The following is a 17,018-nucleotide window of genomic DNA, read 5'->3' as shown; positions in this document are numbered from 1 at the left end:
GACACACAAAGAATGGGATAAACTATGCACTTCGCCATCCAATATAGAATGTTTTTTTATGTTAACAATCAAAAGAACCATTAAAAAGAAGATCATATCACACATATATAAGATCTTACAAGAAGAACTAAAGGATGATAGTTTGGACATTAAGGAAAAATGGGAACTGGAGATGAATACCATCAGTCCAGATGAAAAATGGGCACTATCTTGCGGAGAGGGACAAAAAATAACAAACAGCCCCATTTGGAGGGAATTTGAATGGAAAGTCAAGATGAGATTTTTCAGAACTCCCCTTATTACCTCAAAATTTGGAGACAAATCAGATCAATGTTGGAGGGGCTGCGGCCTGGTGGGAGACCATACACACATATTCTTTGACTGTCCAAAATTAACAGAATATTGGCAAAGCATACAAAATGAAATTAAAAAATGTTTACATATAGAACTGCCTTTAGAACCATCTTGTTATTTATTGGGATTACTTCCGGAGGAGGTGGAGAACAATAATATGACATTCTTACTGAGAATCTTGCTCTTAATAGCTAAGAAGATGATTACGGTCTCCTGGCTGAAGCCGTAGCCCCTCATGACATCACAATGGAGGGAAAGGGTGAAGGATGTTTATTACATGGAATATATAACTGCAAAATTACAACTAAAAACAGAAATATTTTCAATTAAATGGGCCGCGATCATCTCATATTTTCTCATGTGATTTGTTGTAGGAGTCGGAGTAGATTCTCTTTGTCATCTAATTCTGAATGCCATCTTGATGTTATTCACGCATTACTATTGTTTATTAATTAATACTGTGCCTCTATTTTTGTCTTTTTTGATTGATTGATTGATTTTTATCTATTTACTGTCTTGGTGGTTGTAACTCCGTACTTACCATTTTGTCCCATGAGGAGGAAATATGTGTGGACACTCAGAGGATATTGGAAGACATGGACTGCCCTGTAAGACTTGTATACCTGTGCTATATCACTGAATTACTAATTGTACTGTACGGCTGCACTTGATAAAATGGAATAAAAAGAAGTTTTTAAAAAATTATAATATAAATTCAAAAAAAGAAACGTTCCTTTTTCAGGAGACTGTATTTTAAAGATCATTTTGTAAAATCAGAATAATCTTTACAGATCTTTATTGGAATGGGTTTGAACAATGTTTTTCATGCTTGTTCAAAGAACCATAAACAATTATTGCACATGAGGAACAGTCCTTAAGACACAAACAGTTTACAGGCGGTAGGTGATTAATGTCAGTTACAATATAGTAGTAGTAACTTAGTACACTAAAGAGACCTTTCTACTGACTCTGAAAAACACCAGAAGAAAGATGTCTAGGGTTCCTGCTCACCTGCGTGACCTGCTGCAGGGAGGCATGAGGACTGCAGATGCGGCCAGAGAAATAAACTGCAATGTCTCTAATGTAAGACGCCTAAGACAGTGCTACAGGGAGACAGGAAGGACAGCTGATCGTCCTCGCGGTGGAAAATTACATGTAACCATGTGTCCCCCCCAGACATGATGGAGAACTTGCAGATGCCTTCTTGGAAGAGTGGAGGAACATCTCACAGCAAGACCTGACCTATCTGGTGCAGTCCATGAGGATGAGATGCGCTGTAGTACTTGAAGCAGCTGGAGACCACCAGATACTGACTGTTCCTTCTGATTTCAACCTCCACTTTGTTCAGGGACTCATTATTTCATTTCTGCTCCTCAAACGTCTGAAACTTCTTCAGTTTATGTCTAAACTGAATGTTTTTATATTAATATAAATATTTACACGTTAAGAATTTTGCTGGAAATAAAAGCAGTTGAACATGAGAGGATGTTTCTTTATTTACTGAGTTTAGAACACTAAAGAGACTTTTTGGGGTTTTCTTGCCCTGCAGGTGTCACTGTAAAAGACAAAGGTGCTATGAGAGCCTCATATTGGTGTGGGATTTGGTGGCTTTGTGGTAAAAGCCTCGCCTAGGTGCCTCAGAGGCAACTGGTTCAAATCCAGCTTGTCCCAGCACTTGGTGGAGAAGAGTGGAGTGGGATGAGATGGGTGATGTGGAATGGAACAGTGTGTGGAACAGTGTGTGGAACAGGTGGTTGGAGTAAATGCTGTGGGAGAATCGCAGAAAAAGTGAGGGTCATAGGTTTTTTTCATCATTCTCTATATTATGGAAAACTAAGTCGAACCTCTCTCTTTAAGCTCCAGAGCCCCTTTCTTCTCAGTTTCTGACTCTGGGGGTGGCAGCTGCCCGGATATTACCCCCCCCCCAAGGTCACGCCCTCCGGCCGTCCTGCCGTCCTGCACCTTCCACATCACTCATCCTTCCTCTGATTCCTGAACTGTCTACACTCACCTCCTGGAGTCCTGGCTGTGGTTCAAACCAGCAACCTCTCAACCCAGAGGCAACGCCCATCTACATGAGCCACAGAGACTCAAACCAACGACGTCACACACCGGACTGACCACTGACCGCTGCAGAACCCAGTGCAGCACAGACAGGAGAACCCAGTGCAGCACAGGGCTTAAGGGACTTTTGACTTAATAAAGAGAGAAGATGAAGTGTTCAGTAGAAGAGGAGCTGGTAGAGGTTCAGTGTTCATCACTTCCATCTACGTTCTCTAAGCAAGAGCAAGTGTAGCGCTGAGAACACCGCTGACCAACACGCGCCCTCGCCTGCACGCACCATCGCCAACACGCTATTTGCTTTATTGTGCGTTAATAAAACAATTCTCAGAACACATGGGACTGTAAGCAAACACATTTATTATATTTTACATTAAAAGGGAAAAAAAAAATTTTTTTCCACAGGAATGGAATGTTGTAGACGGGTGGAGCCTCTTCCTGATGGGGTGTGTGTGTGTGTGTGTGTGGTCATCACACAGCGATCTTTGTGTTGCGGAAGCTGGAGTTATCCCTGAGACAGAGAGAGAGAAACAACCAGATCAGACAAATATACACTCTGTGTGTGTGTGTGTGTGTGTGTGTGTGTGTACACATACTTGAGGCTGTCATTGTGTGTTTTGTACTCCATGATGGTGTTAGGAGGGAGGTTCAGGACTCGGCGTAGTGTGTCTCTGATGCGTGACGTCGTCACCTGATCACTCGCTGTTTTATTCCAAATGGACAAGATGTCCTCCTGCATCACACACACACACACACACACACACAGAGGAGCGTTTAGAACATTATAAGTTTATTTGGTAATAAACAGAAAAGGGAGGCGGCGCTGAACTCTGACCTGAAAACGAATGGAGACGACGACGCCACACACCTCCTCTCCCACCATGAACTGCTCTCCCAACATTGCCAGGATAATGTTCTCCCAGAACCTCGACGCCAAACCCTTACGCAGCCGGATAATCCACTTCCCTCCATTCTTATTGGCTTCATCCTAACACACACACACACACACACACACACACACACACACACACACACAGGTTATATACACTCATACAGAGATTATACACACACACACACACACACACACTCACAAAATCTGTATAACTACAGAAATGTCACTGTGCTGCTGCTGGGCGTGCCTCCCGGTGAGGCTATGGGCGGGGCACTGAGCCAAATGTCTCAAAACTTGCATTTGTGTACACACATACACATACGTACACACATACACACGTATACACACGTACACACGTACATACAAACCTCCCACATGGGCTTGATTCCCTCTTTGAACAAGTGAAAGTCGCTGTGACCCGTCAGATCTCCAGGACGAACCAAGTGACTGTAGAACTTCCAGAACTGTTCCACCTGTGCACACACACACACAATTTACACACTTATACAAAATGACAGCTAAATAAATACATTCATCCCTTAACAAAATAAGTTTGTAATGCTGCTTTTGTCTGTTTCTCACTACACACACACACACACACACACACACACACACACACTGACCGAGGCAACGGTGCCGATCTGTCGGATGTTCTGTTCATAGCTCTGTGTGTTTGCTGGTCTGCTGGGGGTCCGGCGCGAGTACCAGAACGTGTAGTTATACTGCAGAGGATGTTCACCTGGAGCTGGGGTTACTGTCTGCATGTGCACGCACGCACGCACACACACATACATACATACATACATACACACACATACATACACACACACACACACACACACACACACACACACACACACACACACACACAGGAATGAATCAGCAGAGGGTCGAGTTGAATCTGGAGTCGACTCTCGGTGTGATTCTATATAAAACTGAACTCAGCTCGAGCGCAGGTTATTTGATGACGTAGCTTTGCTCTGGTTTCTGATTGGTCGCCTGACTGAACAAATCAGGATCATTTCTGCTCTGAGTGAATATTTCAATAACAAAAATTCATTTCATGCTTTCACAACAGTGTGTGAAGTAAATACAATGAAAATATTCACCTTTCTCCGGTTATTATTGTTATTATTCACAGATTCAGAGTCGGTCACATTCCTCTTCTCTTCTGCTTCTTCCTCTTTCAAACTGTATAAACAAACAAATAAATAAATAAATACTAATACTGATAATAATAATAATGGTGGTGGTGTACATAAAGCGCGTGCACATTAGTGATGTGTATAGTAATACGCGGCTAAAGGCTAACTCACGTCTCAAACTGATTCATTCTGTCCGCGTGCGTAGTTCTCCTTCTGTTAAACTTCCGTCATAAAAAATGTAGAATAATGTTTCAGATTTTTATCCGCTGAGTCTAAAGCAGGAAATCATTCAGCTCTGGAGACATGTTTTAAAATATAGTTAACAAAAAAGACAACATGCTAACCAGCTAACAACTCCATGTACCGAACATGTCACTGCGCATGCGCAACCCCCCTCGTAACGGATGTCGCTATACGGAAGGTCAAGAGGACAAAAATATTGCGTTGCGGTATATTGGTTTGTTTTAGTATGCTTGCTTTATCTCGTTTTTAGTAATGATAATGTCTATAGAAATGACATTCCTCTTTGTTGTATAAATATATATTTTTGTTTCCTTTTTCTTATTATCGACTGTGTTTTGGATGCACTTCATCACACTGACAGCAGATAACGCTGCGCGAATGGAAAAAAGAACCCAATAGCAACCATCAGAGAAATTCTAATGGTTTCCTGTACAAATACCATTATAAACCATCAGCTAACCATTAAAACCATTACAAATTCTATGAAGGTTTCTGTTGTTTTTCTAGCAGGGTAAAAGAAGAAAACTGTTTGGGATCAAAACTCCGTATGTGTGTGTGTTCTGTGTATTTTTTATTGTGCTTGATGGTTTCAATTTTATCCACTTGTTGCTCTCAGAAACACAGTGGTGTTTGAAAGTTTGTGAACCCTTTAGAATTTTCTATATTTCTGCATAAATTCCAAAAAGGATTTTTACACAAGGCCTAAAAGTAGATAAAGAACCCGATTAAACAAACGAGATAAAAATATTATATTTGGGTATTTTTTTTTTATTGAGAAAATGATCCAATATTACATATCTGTGAGTGGCAAAAGTATGTGCAGCTCTAAGATTAGCAGTTAATTTGAAGGTGAAATTAGAGACAGGTGTTTTCAGTCAGTGGGATGATGATCAGGTGTGAGTGAGTGAGCATCCTGTTTTATTTAAAGAACAGGGATCTATCAGAGTCTATTCTTCACAACACATGTTTGTGGAAGTGTGTCAGTTCATGAACAAAGGAGGTTTCTGAGGACCTCAGAAAAAGAGTTCTTGAAGCTCATCAGGCTGGAAGAGGTTACAAAACCATCTCTAAAGAGTTTGGACTCCCCCAATCCACAGTCAGACAGATTGTGTACAAATGGAGGAAATTCAACACCATTGTTCCCATCCCCAGGAGTGGAGACCAACAAACATCACTCCAAGAGCGAGACGGGGAATAGTCCACGAGGTCACAGAGCAACCCAGGGTAACTTCTAAGCATCTGAAAGCTTCTCTCACATTGACTAATGTTAATGTTCATGAGTCCACCATCAGAACACCACAGAACAACAATGGTGTGCATGGCAGTGCTGCAAGGAGAAAGCCCCTGCTCTCCAAAAAGAACACTGCTGACCTTCTGCAGTTTGCTAAAGATCACATGGACAAGCCATAAGGCTATTGGAAAAATGTTTTGTGGATGCTTGAGACCAAAATAGAACTTTTTGGTTTAAATGAGAATCGTTACATTTGGAGAAAGGAAAACATTGCATTCCAGCATAAGAACCTTATCCCATCTGTGAAACATGGTGGTGGTAGTGTCATGGTTTGGATCTGTTTTGCTGCATCTGGGCCAGGATGACTCGCCATCTTTGATGGAACAATGATTTCTGAATTATACCAGCAGATTCTAAAGGAAAATATCAGGACATCTGTCCATGATCTGAATCTCAAGAGAAAGTGGGTCATGCAGCAAGACAACAACCCTAAGCACACAAGTCGTTCTACCAAAGAATGGTTAAAGAAGAATAAAGTTAATGTTTTGGAATGGCCAAGTCAAAGTCCTGACCTTAATCCAATAGAAATGTTGTGGAAGGACCTGAAGCAAGAGTTGAAGCCGTTCTGTACTGAGGAACGTATGTAATGCAATGTCCTTATGAACTCTGTATATTTCTATTTGTGTGTTTTACAGAAAGAGTCTTGACTGTTTAATAGTTTATTTCTAGCAGTCATTAGCAGCAGTGACAGACGACTATAAAACAATCGCTCTTATTTTCTAAAATGCAAAATCTACAGTAAAGTACAATTTAGTACAAAATGCATTTCAGTGAGAAACAGAGTTTTTTCATGTTGATGGTTTTGAGGCACTTGTGGAGATTTTGAAGGGTTTTTTCACACTTCTGCTCTTCTTCAGTGGAACAGTGGACTTATTTTGGAGTGTGTGCATGTTTCTGGGGACATCTTTCACTGCGACACCATTGGGCTTGAGAGCCGGTATCCCACAATTCCCCTCTGCTTCAGAAAGAGGAGCCAGCGTGTCAGTACATCCGATTAGCTGATGATAAACACACAGAGACAATCAACACACACTCACTCACACCGCGCTCCTGTTAATACTCACGTGGTATCATCATCATTAACACAGACGCCATGGCGGAGTCTCGTCTTATACAACATGGGGTGAGTATTCTGTCATTTAACACTGGATCCCAAACAGAGACAGCAATAATAATAATAATAATAATAATAATAATAATAATAATAAACTCACGTAGCACTGGTTCTCTCGTATGCAGGCGTCGTGTAACTCTGCTTTCAGAGCAGTGATGTGCGACTGATATGAGGAGATCTCTCTCTCCAGACACACCATCTTACTACACGCTAACTCGTACACGTCTGTAAAACTGCGCACCAGTGCCTGCACACAGACACACACACACACACACACTCAGGTGTGCTGAATACAGTAATAAAGCAGTGATGCAGGAACAGGAAGTGATGCAATAACTCAATCTCTCTCTCACCTGACACGCCTTCATCTCCACTCCTCCACTGTCCAGCTCCAAGCCCTGTGTGTCCTGGTGCATTGTGGGTAAGTGCAGGATGAAGTCGTCTCGTGAGGATGTGGCGTGAGAGAGGAGGAGACGATCCTTTAGCTGTTCGTTATTCACACACACACAGATCAGAACAGTCAGTGTGTATTAATATGAGGTGTGTGTAGGACACATGGAGTGTTTAGTGTGAGGACTGTGTGTACATGGTGAAGGCACGACCATCTCTGTGATTTATACACACATCACACATCACTTGTCAATCCATCACAGTTATCACCATCTACCTGTTCTTGGCTGTCAGGAGAGGAACCTGATGTGGTCTTCTGCTGTTGTAGCTCATCCACCTCAAGGTTTGATATTTTGTGCATGCTGAGATGCTTTTCTGCTCAGCACGGTTGTAAAGAGTGATTATATGAGTTATTATATCCTTCCTGGCAGCTCGAACCAGTCTAGTCATTCTCCTCTGACCTCTCTACCCATCAGCCACCCACAAACTCAATGTTTTTAGTTTTTCGCACCATTCTGTGTAAACTCTGGAGACTGATGTGTGTGAAAATCCCAAGCAGGAGATCAGCAGTTTCTGAAATACTCAGACCAGCCCATCTTGCACCAACAACCACGCCACGGTTAAAGTCACACTTTAGAGATCAGACTATTCACTCTGATGTCTGATGTGAACATTAACTGAAGCTCTTGACCTGTATCTGCATGACTTTGGGTAACTGCATACATGAGCAAGTGTACAGGTGTTCCTAATAAAGTGGATGTTGAGTGTAGACTTTTTGACCGTTTTTGTTACTTTTGATGGAGACATTTGGAAAACCCAAACTTCCGATTAAAATAACATACTCCTTTCGTCATGTCACAGTAAATAAATTATAATAATAATACAGATGCTAAAAGTCTTTATAATAAAATGATCTAAACATTACTGACCTCTCTCAATCTGCATTCCACTGACATGATGTAGCTCGATAAACACTCTTTACTCCTGACACACATACACAAACACCACACGTGATCACAGACAACACAATAGAGACAACTGTTAAATATGTAATAATCACAGTAAGTTTTGCTTTACACTGTGTGTGTGTGTGTGTGTGTGTGTGTGCGCACATGTTACCTAGCTGCCATGCGCAGTGTGTTTTCCGCTCTGTTGATGCTCTGCTGTAGCTCCTGTTTCTCTTGCTGTGACTGACTTAGCCGTTTCCCTAGCAACCGTAGAGATTGGTCTTTCCTCTTTAGCTCCGCCTTCACATCAGATAGACTCTAAGCGCACACACACACACACACAAACACAGACACACGGTTCTACAATGTTTGTCCTGCACTATAGCACTTGGTCCAGCAGTGAGAACCACTCAACACATGTGTGAGTGTGTGTGTGTGCACCTGTACAGCCTGAGCAAGTATGCATGTGTGTGTGTGTGTGCACCTGTACAGCCTGAGCAAGTATGCATGTGTGTGTGTGTGTGTGTGTGTGTGTGCGCACCTGTACAGCCTGAGCAAGTATGCATGTGTGTATGTGCGCACCTGTACAGCCTGAGCAAGTATGCATGTGTGTGTGTGCGCACCTGTACAGCCTGAGCAAGTATGCGTGTGTGTGTGTGTGTGTGCACACCTGTACAGCCTGAGCAAGTATGCATGTGTGTTTGTGTGTCTGCACCTGTACAGCCTGAGCAAGTATGCATGTGTGTTTGTACCTGTACAGTCTGAGCAAGTATGCATGTGTGTTTGTGTGTCTGCACCTGTACAGCCTGAGCAAGTATGCATGTGTGTTTGTGTGTCTGCACCTGTACAGCCTGAGCAAGTATGCATGTGTGTGTGTGTGTGTGTGTGTGTCTGCACCTGTACAGCCTGAGCAAGTATGCATGTGTGAGTTTGTGTGTGTGTCTGCACCTGTACAGCCTGAGCAAGTATGCATGTGTGAGTTTGTGTGTGTGTCTGCACCTGTACAGCCTAAGCAAGTATGCATGTGTGAGTGTGTGTGTGTACGCGCACACCTGTACAGCCTGAGCGAGTGTGTGGTCTTTTTCCAGCTGTTCTGAGGTATGTGTCTCCATGGTAACACCGAGCTCCTGCAGCTGTGTGGCCTGTTCATGCAGGAGAGACTGTGCCTGCTGTTCCCTCTGCAGAGCCGAGCTCAACTCCTCACACACACTGTGGAACTGCTGCACCGGCACACACCACTACACACACACACACACACACACACACACACACACACACACACAAGTTTACACACTCCATCGCTATAGCTCGAAAAACAGTGTGAGGATGGGAGTGTGTGCTGCACCCACTGTGTGTGTGTTGTCCTTCGTATCACTGTGAGTGTGTGTGTTTCTGCGTTTCATGCGTGACAGTTCGATCCTCAGGTCTCTCCTCTCCACCTCAGTGGAGTGTAAACGCTGAGTAAACACCAGGAAGTGCTGCTGCAGGGCAGAGACCATGACCTACACACACACACACACACACACACACACACACACACACACACAAGTTAATAAACATGCAACTATGCATGTACGTCTGTGTGTGTGTATATATATATATGTGTAGGTGTGTGTAGGTGTGTGTGCTACCTTGTTGGTGTCATGTCTCAGTGGGAGAGGGTGTGTTTTGCGGAGGTTGTTCAATCCGTGACCCAGATGCCGTGCCAACGACCCCACATCACCATAGCAACCTGACTCTGACTCAGGCAGCAGCTTCTCAATCAGCTTAGTGAAGCTGGAACGAGCGGCCGCTAAGACACTGTGCTCTAACACACACGCACACACGCACAGTACTGATGTTTATATTGTTACTGGTTATGTCCATGTCATTTGATGGTCTCCAGAAAAAAAAGTGTGTGTGTGTGTGTGTGTGTGTGTGTGTGTGTGTGTGTGTGTGTGTGTGTCTCACCGGTTCTCTGAAGCTCTGTCTGCACCTCCTGCATACAGGTGTGTAAGATCACACAGAGCTGTGAGGATGTGAGCATCTTCATCACTCTCTGGTTCTCCTCTTCCTCAGTGTGTGTGCTGCTCAGCCTCAGCTCTCTCACACACACTCCTCCGCCAACTCTGAGCAGGGTGGTTGTGTTCCTGTACAGAGTGAGGAGACGCAGGGCGGCCATCACAGCAATCACATGCACTCTAAACTTCCACACACCTCCTCTGACCCCGCTCTGACCTTCAACCCTGGGGTCACTGAGCGCATGCAGTAGAGCGCTCACTTCCTGCTGGAGAGACTCAGAATCACACACGCTTTGCTGCAGCAGGGCTTTCTGACACACCAGTGCACACACGCGACCGTGCATCGCACACACACACCCCGCCAGCATAGCGCACGCTGCCAGGAGGGACGCATCATCACGGCGACACACACGCACCAGCTCCTGAAGGCGAGTCACTTCCTGTTGGAGGGCAGAGTGAGAGCGCTCAGAAACCCGGAGACTCTCTTCAGTGTGATCCAAACGACTCTTCAGATCCTACACACACACACACACACACACACACACACACACTCTGGTGAGCTGTGGTGTGTAGTTTGTTGTTCAGGTGTGTGTGTGTGTGTGTACTTGAGCTGTGGTGTGTAGTTTGTTGACCGTGTGTGTGTGTGTGTGTACCTGAGCTGTGGGGTGTAGTTTGTTGATCGTGTGTGTGTGTGTGTGTGTGTGTGTGTGTGTGTGTGTACCTGAGCTGTGGTGTGTAGTTTGTTGATCATGTGTGTGTGTTGTGTGTTCAGCTCCTCTCTCTGTTTGATCCAGCTCTCCTCTCTCTGCTTCAGCTGCTCACACACACTTGTCAGCGCCGCCTCCTTCCCCTCACACACATTCTCTAAACATGCAATCTAACAAACGGACACACACAGGTATTAAATATCATTGATATGTTCAATCACCACAGAATAACCTATATAGTGGCTAGGGTGTGTCTTATGGGACACACCCACAGTGGGCTGATGTGTACCCTCTCACCCTCTGATTGGCTGAGCTGAGGTCAGAGGTCAGCGCGTCTGCCTGCTCTTGTAGCATGATACTAAGCTCTGCCCATGAAAAACTACCCATCATGCTCTGGGGCGGGGCTACTATCACACAGCCAGTGAGGAGCCGCTGGTACAGAGTGTGCAGGAAGGTCAGCTTCTCCTACACACACACACACACACCTGATCAACAAACTACACATCACAGCTCAGGTACATACACACACACATACACACATCTATACAGTAACATAACCTTCCTTATATACAGGTTTATATGTTTTTGCATTTGTAAGTGTGTGTGTGTGTGTGTGTGTGTGTGTGTGTGTACCTGGCGCTCCCTGTCATGCTCCTGTCTGAGTGTGTGTATGTGAGTTTTGGAGTGTGTGTGTTGCTCCCTCTCCTGCTCCCAGCGGTGTGTGATGCTCTGCAGTTCCATCTGCGCTTGCTCTGCTGCGTCTGCAACGCACACACGCAGACGCTCCGCCTCCTCACTCACACACACACACCGAGCCTCACATTCCTACACACACACACACACACACACACACACACAGAGGTAATGGAGTACAGGATATACGATCAGCTCTGGTTTTCAGTCATGTAGTCTAGCTTACACATGCTCTTTCTTCACAGCATCGAGAGCTGGGCTTACAATGCACTGAGACAAGATAAAATCAGAAGCATTGGTGTGGCCAAAGACTCCTGCTAGGATTGCAAGTTCTTTGTATTGTTATCTCAGATTTTTTTTTCTCCAACTACCTTTCATTCTGCCCGTAAGCATTAATGTGTATCACCACACACTCTCTCAGACTGTCAAAGGTGTGGTCAGTGATTTTTACATAAGACCCCAGCAGTAAAATTTTAAGGCTCCCAGGCTCTGTATACCACCAACATCCCACCAGTGAGGACATACTTGCCTGTCAATCAAGTTTCTCCACTTGTACTTGACGCATGGAACAAATGAGTTGTAAAAATCACCAAAACCACTGACCATATCATTAATTCTTTGTATGTCTTACAGTACCGTGCTCGCCAGCTAATCTGAACCTGTACTGCGAATGCAGCAGCAACGTAATCGTCTTCTCATGGGCACAGACAAACAACACGGCATTCTACAGGGCACTCTTGGAGGACTCTGCCGGGGGTTCACAGGCTTGCATAACCACAGAGACTTCTTGTTTCTTTACCAACACTATGTGCGGACGTAGGTACACTTTTACTGTCTATGCCATGAATGGGGAGTGCAATGGTCCAGTCAGCAAAAATCGTTTGCCCCTCCCTCACACCCACACATCCTCACACACACACACACACACACACACACCTGTATGCGTCTCCTCAGGTCAGCGATGATCTCATCTTTGTCTTTATTCTCTTTGTTCAGAGTTTCAACCACCTTCACCAAGTCCTTCAGCTACACACACACACACACACACACACACACACACACATACACACAGAGTGAGCTCTCAAGTGATTGTTATTAACTATTATTGTTAACTAAGTGATTGTTACCTTACCTCCGTGTGATAGCGGTGTAACTCTCTTCTCAAGAGGTCCATCAGGGCAGACGGGTTCTGTTTATCTCCTAATGCACACACACACACACACTCAGTAATCTGTTTCCTTCTCTTATTACATCATGATATCAAACACACACACACACACACACACACACACACACACACACACACCAGTGGTGTTGATGGGTGGTGCCCCCTGGTGGTGGTGGTGGTGGTGATGGAGTAACAGTTGCTCAATTTCTTTGAGAAGACCTTCATATGTTTTCTCCACAAATACCAGCCTCTTCTGGACCTACACACACACACACACACACACACAGCCATGATACAGTAATAAATATTGTGCCAAAACAGTGACTGGTACATGTAGTGCACACTGTGATTTAGAACACAGCCCTGGAGGGAAGGAGACAGAGAGAGACAAAGAGAGAGAGAGAGAGAGAGAGAGAGACAGACAGAGAGACAGACAGAGAGTGAGACAGAGAGTGAGACAGAGAGAGTGAGAGAGAGAGTGACAGTAAATGAGTGTATGTACCAGGTTGAGTTCTTGCCCTCTCTCCATCTGAACTCTCTCCTGTTCCTGCAGTCTAACTGACAGCTTAGCTGACTCCGCCTTCTCCTGCTCCAACTGACCAATCAGCTTAGCTGACTCCGCCTTCTCCTGCTCCATCTGACCAATCAGCTTGGCTGACTCCGCCTTCTCCCGCTCCATCTGACCAGTCAGCTTAGCTGACTCCGCCTTCTCACGCTCCATCTGACCAATCAGATCAGCCAAGGCGGCCTTGGCTTTCTCCAGCTGGTCAATCAGATTGGCTTTAGAGTACTGGTACTCCTGCTCCACTCTATACACACGAAACACACATCAGTGTGTGTGCTAATAAACATCACACTACAGCACTCAGCTCATGTCATGTACAGGTGTGTTACCTGTGTGATTGTGTGTGTGTGTGTGTGTGTGTCCCTTACAGTGTGAGTGTGTGTGTTTGTGTGACCCTTACAGTGTGAGTGTGTGTTGTGTGTTGTCAGCGCGCTGTCTCTCTCGTGTGTGTGCTCTCTCCACTTCTCCAAGCTTGTGTTTGAGCAGCTCCAGACTGGATGTAGCCTCGGCCTGATTCCTCTTCTCTACTGACAGAGCCGCTTCCACATCCCTAAGACGCAGCTACACAGACACACACACGCACGCACAAATGTGCACACACACACAGAATACAAAGTGCATAACTGTTACTGTGCAATGAATAGAGTGGGCATGGCCTCTGTATCCATCAGTCTCAAAGAGTAGGCGTGGTCTATGTGTCAGTCAGTGATGGAGGCGTGGCAGTACCTGAATGACTTCAGCGCTGACCTTGAACTCCAGGTGAGCAGCCCTCTCTGCCTCCACACTCTCCTCCAGAGCCTTTACTCTCTGTATAGCTGTCTACATACACACACACAATTGTATACACTTTACTACAAATTATGTGAACATTAACAATATGGCAGCACTTAATCTTCTGTGCGCGTGTGTGTGTGATGTCTCACCTCCACCTTCTTCTTCATCCTCTCTTCACGCTCCATACTCTTCCTCAGCTCAGCAGTCCTCACTCTGAGCTCCTCGGCGTCTCGGTCTCTGTCCCTCTGCACACTGTCCATCCTGTCCTTCAGCTCCTGCAGTGTGTCTTTCTGCTCCTGACACACACACACACAGAAATTCAAAAGCTAGTTGAATTGAACCCCCCGCCCCAATCTCTAGCTCTCTCTCTCGCTCTCTCTCTCACTCTCTCACACACACACACACACACAGGGTACCTGCAACAGTGTGTCCAGGCGTCTGTTCTCCTCCTGCAGCAGTTCTCTCTCTGTGCTAACGCTGTGAATCAGATGGTCCCTCTCACGCAGCTCTGACTGGAGGCTCCGCTCATCATCATATCGAGCTTGCTGAGTGATTTCCAAAGCTCTCTGTAGATCAGAGGCCCTCTGACGCAGCTCTGCACTGAGGCCTACAGACACACCAATACATATATAACAGAGCTAAACTATTATAGGCCCTCTGACACATCTCCACATTGAGGCACACACACAAACACAAACACACACGCACAGTACCCTCTAGCTGCTGGTTGTGTGTGATCAGGCCGGCCATCTTATCCTCAGAGTGACTTTTCTGAGCTGCTGCATCTCTTTTCACCACAGCGAGCTCATACTCCAGTGTCTGTCTCTGAGCCTCTCCTTTCTCCAGCAGGGCACGACAGCGAGTGAGCTGAGCCTGGTAACCCGACACCTACACACACACCCACACACACACACACAAAACAGAGTAAAACTGTCAGTTTCAGAGACAAATCTTTTGAAAACACTGCAATGAGCATTCATGTTTGAAGGAGTTTCCCAGGTGCATGGGAGAAAAAAACCCATCTAGCTCTGCCCACATCAAAGCAGAACGACAGCGAAATGAAATTGTTCTTGTACGCGTGTGTACATCATGTTGTGTAAATGAGTCACATGCTCCTGAGGACACATCACCTCCTGGTTGTACTTGGAGCTGAGCTCGAGCTTGTCCTTCTCCAGCTGGTTGATCCTCCATCTCAGCTCCTCCTCTTTGTCACAGCCCCGCCCTTCTGTCTGCAGCTGACCAATCGCCTCTCTCAGCCTGGAATGAGAATGACGTCAGTGTGCTCAGTGCAGTGATTTATGTTTCTGTTTCTCTTTCCAGTCATTACAATGACCTGCCAATCTCCTGCCGATGTCCCTGAGTGGAGCGGGTCACGGTGTGAGGGTGAGACGCATGTAGAGACGCTTTACTCTGTCCACCGTCCCTGCGTCTCGTCCTGTCACGAGCTCCATCATCACCTCGCTGCGTCTGCCGGTTCTCAGACATGATCTCAGCGTCCTGCTACTGTCTGCTTCATCTGAAACACACACACACACACACACACACACACACACACACAGCTGTACGTTATTTACAATCAACACATCGAAGGTTAAAGGAGAACACTTTCTTGACCATGGAGGTGTTTTCATTTGTGTCCAAAATCAGTGTCTCATCTGATTGACTACATGTGACGTAAGAGTAATGTTTTATAGATTTCATTTTTTTTCTGATAAAAAAGTTTAGAAAATGCTAGCTAATTAATGACATTATTATAGTAAAGACTAAACTGTGAATATAAACGTATATGAAATATAAACAGTTTTTCTGATAATAAATTAAATCAGATGTGGTGGTGTTGTTGTTTACGGTCGCTATAGAGCTGCTGCTAGCATTAGCCGCTTAGCTAGCGAACAAACTTTAACAATTAGTTTAACATCAGTCTTCCTGCACACAGTCACTTAAGCACTGAATCCATGAGAAGATAAAACGCTGTTTTTTTCCACTGCCGATGTGTACCAAGTAAACAAATTATAATAAATAATAATTCCATCAACACTCACCTGAAATTTACAGTCCGTTTAAATCTGACGCCGTTTCGCTTCCGAAACAAACGCGATGGTGTCACTTCCGCTCGCAGGCAACCAGAAGCGTACGCCATTGCCTCACGTCCTGTGAAAATAACCGCTACAAGGAAATATGGCGTCCTTCTCATTTTTTAAATGCGCACACTCATTTACTTTCCTTACTTCTTTTTTTTGGTATCGTTTATTAGACATCCTAAATCTGTTTAGTTTTTTACTTAAATGCAGTCTAAATACATTTAGAAAATGGTTTGACATTCATCATAAAACGTAACAGTTTTTAGGCTTTCCTTGTTGTTCACCTATATAAAGGTGATTATTAATTAGACAGGCTCATAAATTTGGGGCTTGTGGTGCACAGTGTGCTTTTATGTGCATATTATTCACTCATTAAATCATAAAATTCATTCAATTAAATCATAAAATAATATTGAGAGTTTTCTCACTATCCGGATCTTTACATGAGAAATAGCATTTACTTCAGAGAACTTTACACTAAAATGGTAGGAAAATAAGATAAGATACGATCAGCTCTTATGAATCCCCTATGGTGGAATTAAAGTTTTACAGCAATGTGATAGTGAGAATAGTCCGGTAGAAATGAAATAGAA

The 17,018-nt window shown here is 44.6% G+C and overlaps 2 protein-coding genes across 3 annotated transcripts; both read right to left on the bottom strand.

Annotated features, from left to right (window-relative positions):
* Window positions 1–2,758: 2,758 nt before the first annotated feature.
* Window positions 2,759–4,850, bottom strand: eif4e2rs1 (eukaryotic translation initiation factor 4E family member 2 related sequence 1). Its single transcript, XM_053644337.1, has 7 exons — window positions 4,624–4,850; window positions 4,417–4,498; window positions 3,931–4,065; window positions 3,676–3,780; window positions 3,251–3,403; window positions 3,012–3,148; window positions 2,759–2,926 (listed from the first exon to the last, which is right to left on the bottom strand). The coding sequence occupies exons 1-7, from the start codon at window positions 4,638–4,640 to the stop codon at window positions 2,887–2,889; spliced, it is 669 nt and encodes a 222-aa protein (XP_053500312.1). The 5' UTR covers window positions 4,641–4,850; the 3' UTR covers window positions 2,759–2,886.
* A 1,779-nt stretch (window positions 4,851–6,629) lies between these two features.
* Window positions 6,630–16,430, bottom strand: LOC128619839 (coiled-coil domain-containing protein 171-like). 2 transcript variants are annotated; one of them, XM_053644306.1, is made up of 24 exons: window positions 16,387–16,430; window positions 15,678–15,860; window positions 15,475–15,601; window positions 15,058–15,232; window positions 14,761–14,951; window positions 14,494–14,640; window positions 14,297–14,389; window positions 13,971–14,131; window positions 13,508–13,814; window positions 13,144–13,264; window positions 12,970–13,037; window positions 12,774–12,863; window positions 11,778–11,969; window positions 11,442–11,609; window positions 11,159–11,314; window positions 10,388–10,952; window positions 10,069–10,244; window positions 9,787–9,939; window positions 9,490–9,675; window positions 8,610–8,755; window positions 8,420–8,474; window positions 7,454–7,585; window positions 7,201–7,347; window positions 6,630–6,984 (listed from the first exon to the last, which is right to left on the bottom strand). In XM_053644306.1, the coding sequence occupies exons 2-24, from the start codon at window positions 15,827–15,829 to the stop codon at window positions 6,775–6,777; spliced, it is 3,918 nt and encodes a 1,305-aa protein (XP_053500281.1). In that variant the 5' UTR covers window positions 15,830–15,860; window positions 16,387–16,430; the 3' UTR covers window positions 6,630–6,774. The 2 variants fall into 2 exon arrangements, with proteins under 2 accessions (XP_053500281.1, XP_053500282.1); XM_053644307.1 differs by having other exon boundaries at window positions 10,388–10,877.
* Between the last annotated feature and the right edge of the window lie 588 nt (window positions 16,431–17,018).

The sequence above is a fragment of the Ictalurus furcatus genome, chromosome 15 (genome assembly GCF_023375685.1).
Source record: "Ictalurus furcatus strain D&B chromosome 15, Billie_1.0, whole genome shotgun sequence".
NCBI classification, from domain to species: Eukaryota; Metazoa; Chordata; class Actinopteri; order Siluriformes; family Ictaluridae; genus Ictalurus; species Ictalurus furcatus.
The sequence above is the reverse complement of the archived record's forward strand: the minus strand, read 5'-3'. Positions and strand labels throughout refer to the sequence as shown.

Bases quoted from the DNA above. Each gene is read 5' to 3' on its own strand.
- LOC128619839 (XM_053644306.1), bottom strand. From the start codon at position 15,829: ATGTCTGAGAACCGGCAGACGCAGCGAGGTGATGATGGAGCTCGTGAC. The intron at 13,265-13,507 runs GTACATACACTC...GTGTGTGTGTAG, and splicing joins GAGGGCAAGAACTCAACCTG to GTCCAGAAGAGGCTGGTATT. The intron at 11,970-12,773 runs GTGTGTGTGTGT...GTGTGTGTGTAG, and splicing joins ACCTGAGGAGACGCATACAG to GAATGTGAGGCTCGGTGTGT.
- eif4e2rs1 (XM_053644337.1), bottom strand. The intron at 4,066-4,416 runs GTGAATATTTTC...GTGCACATGCAG, and splicing joins ACAATAATAACCGGAGAAAG to ACAGTAACCCCAGCTCCAGG. The intron at 2,927-3,011 runs GTATGTGTACAC...TCTCTGTCTCAG, and splicing joins ACACACAATGACAGCCTCAA to GGATAACTCCAGCTTCCGCA.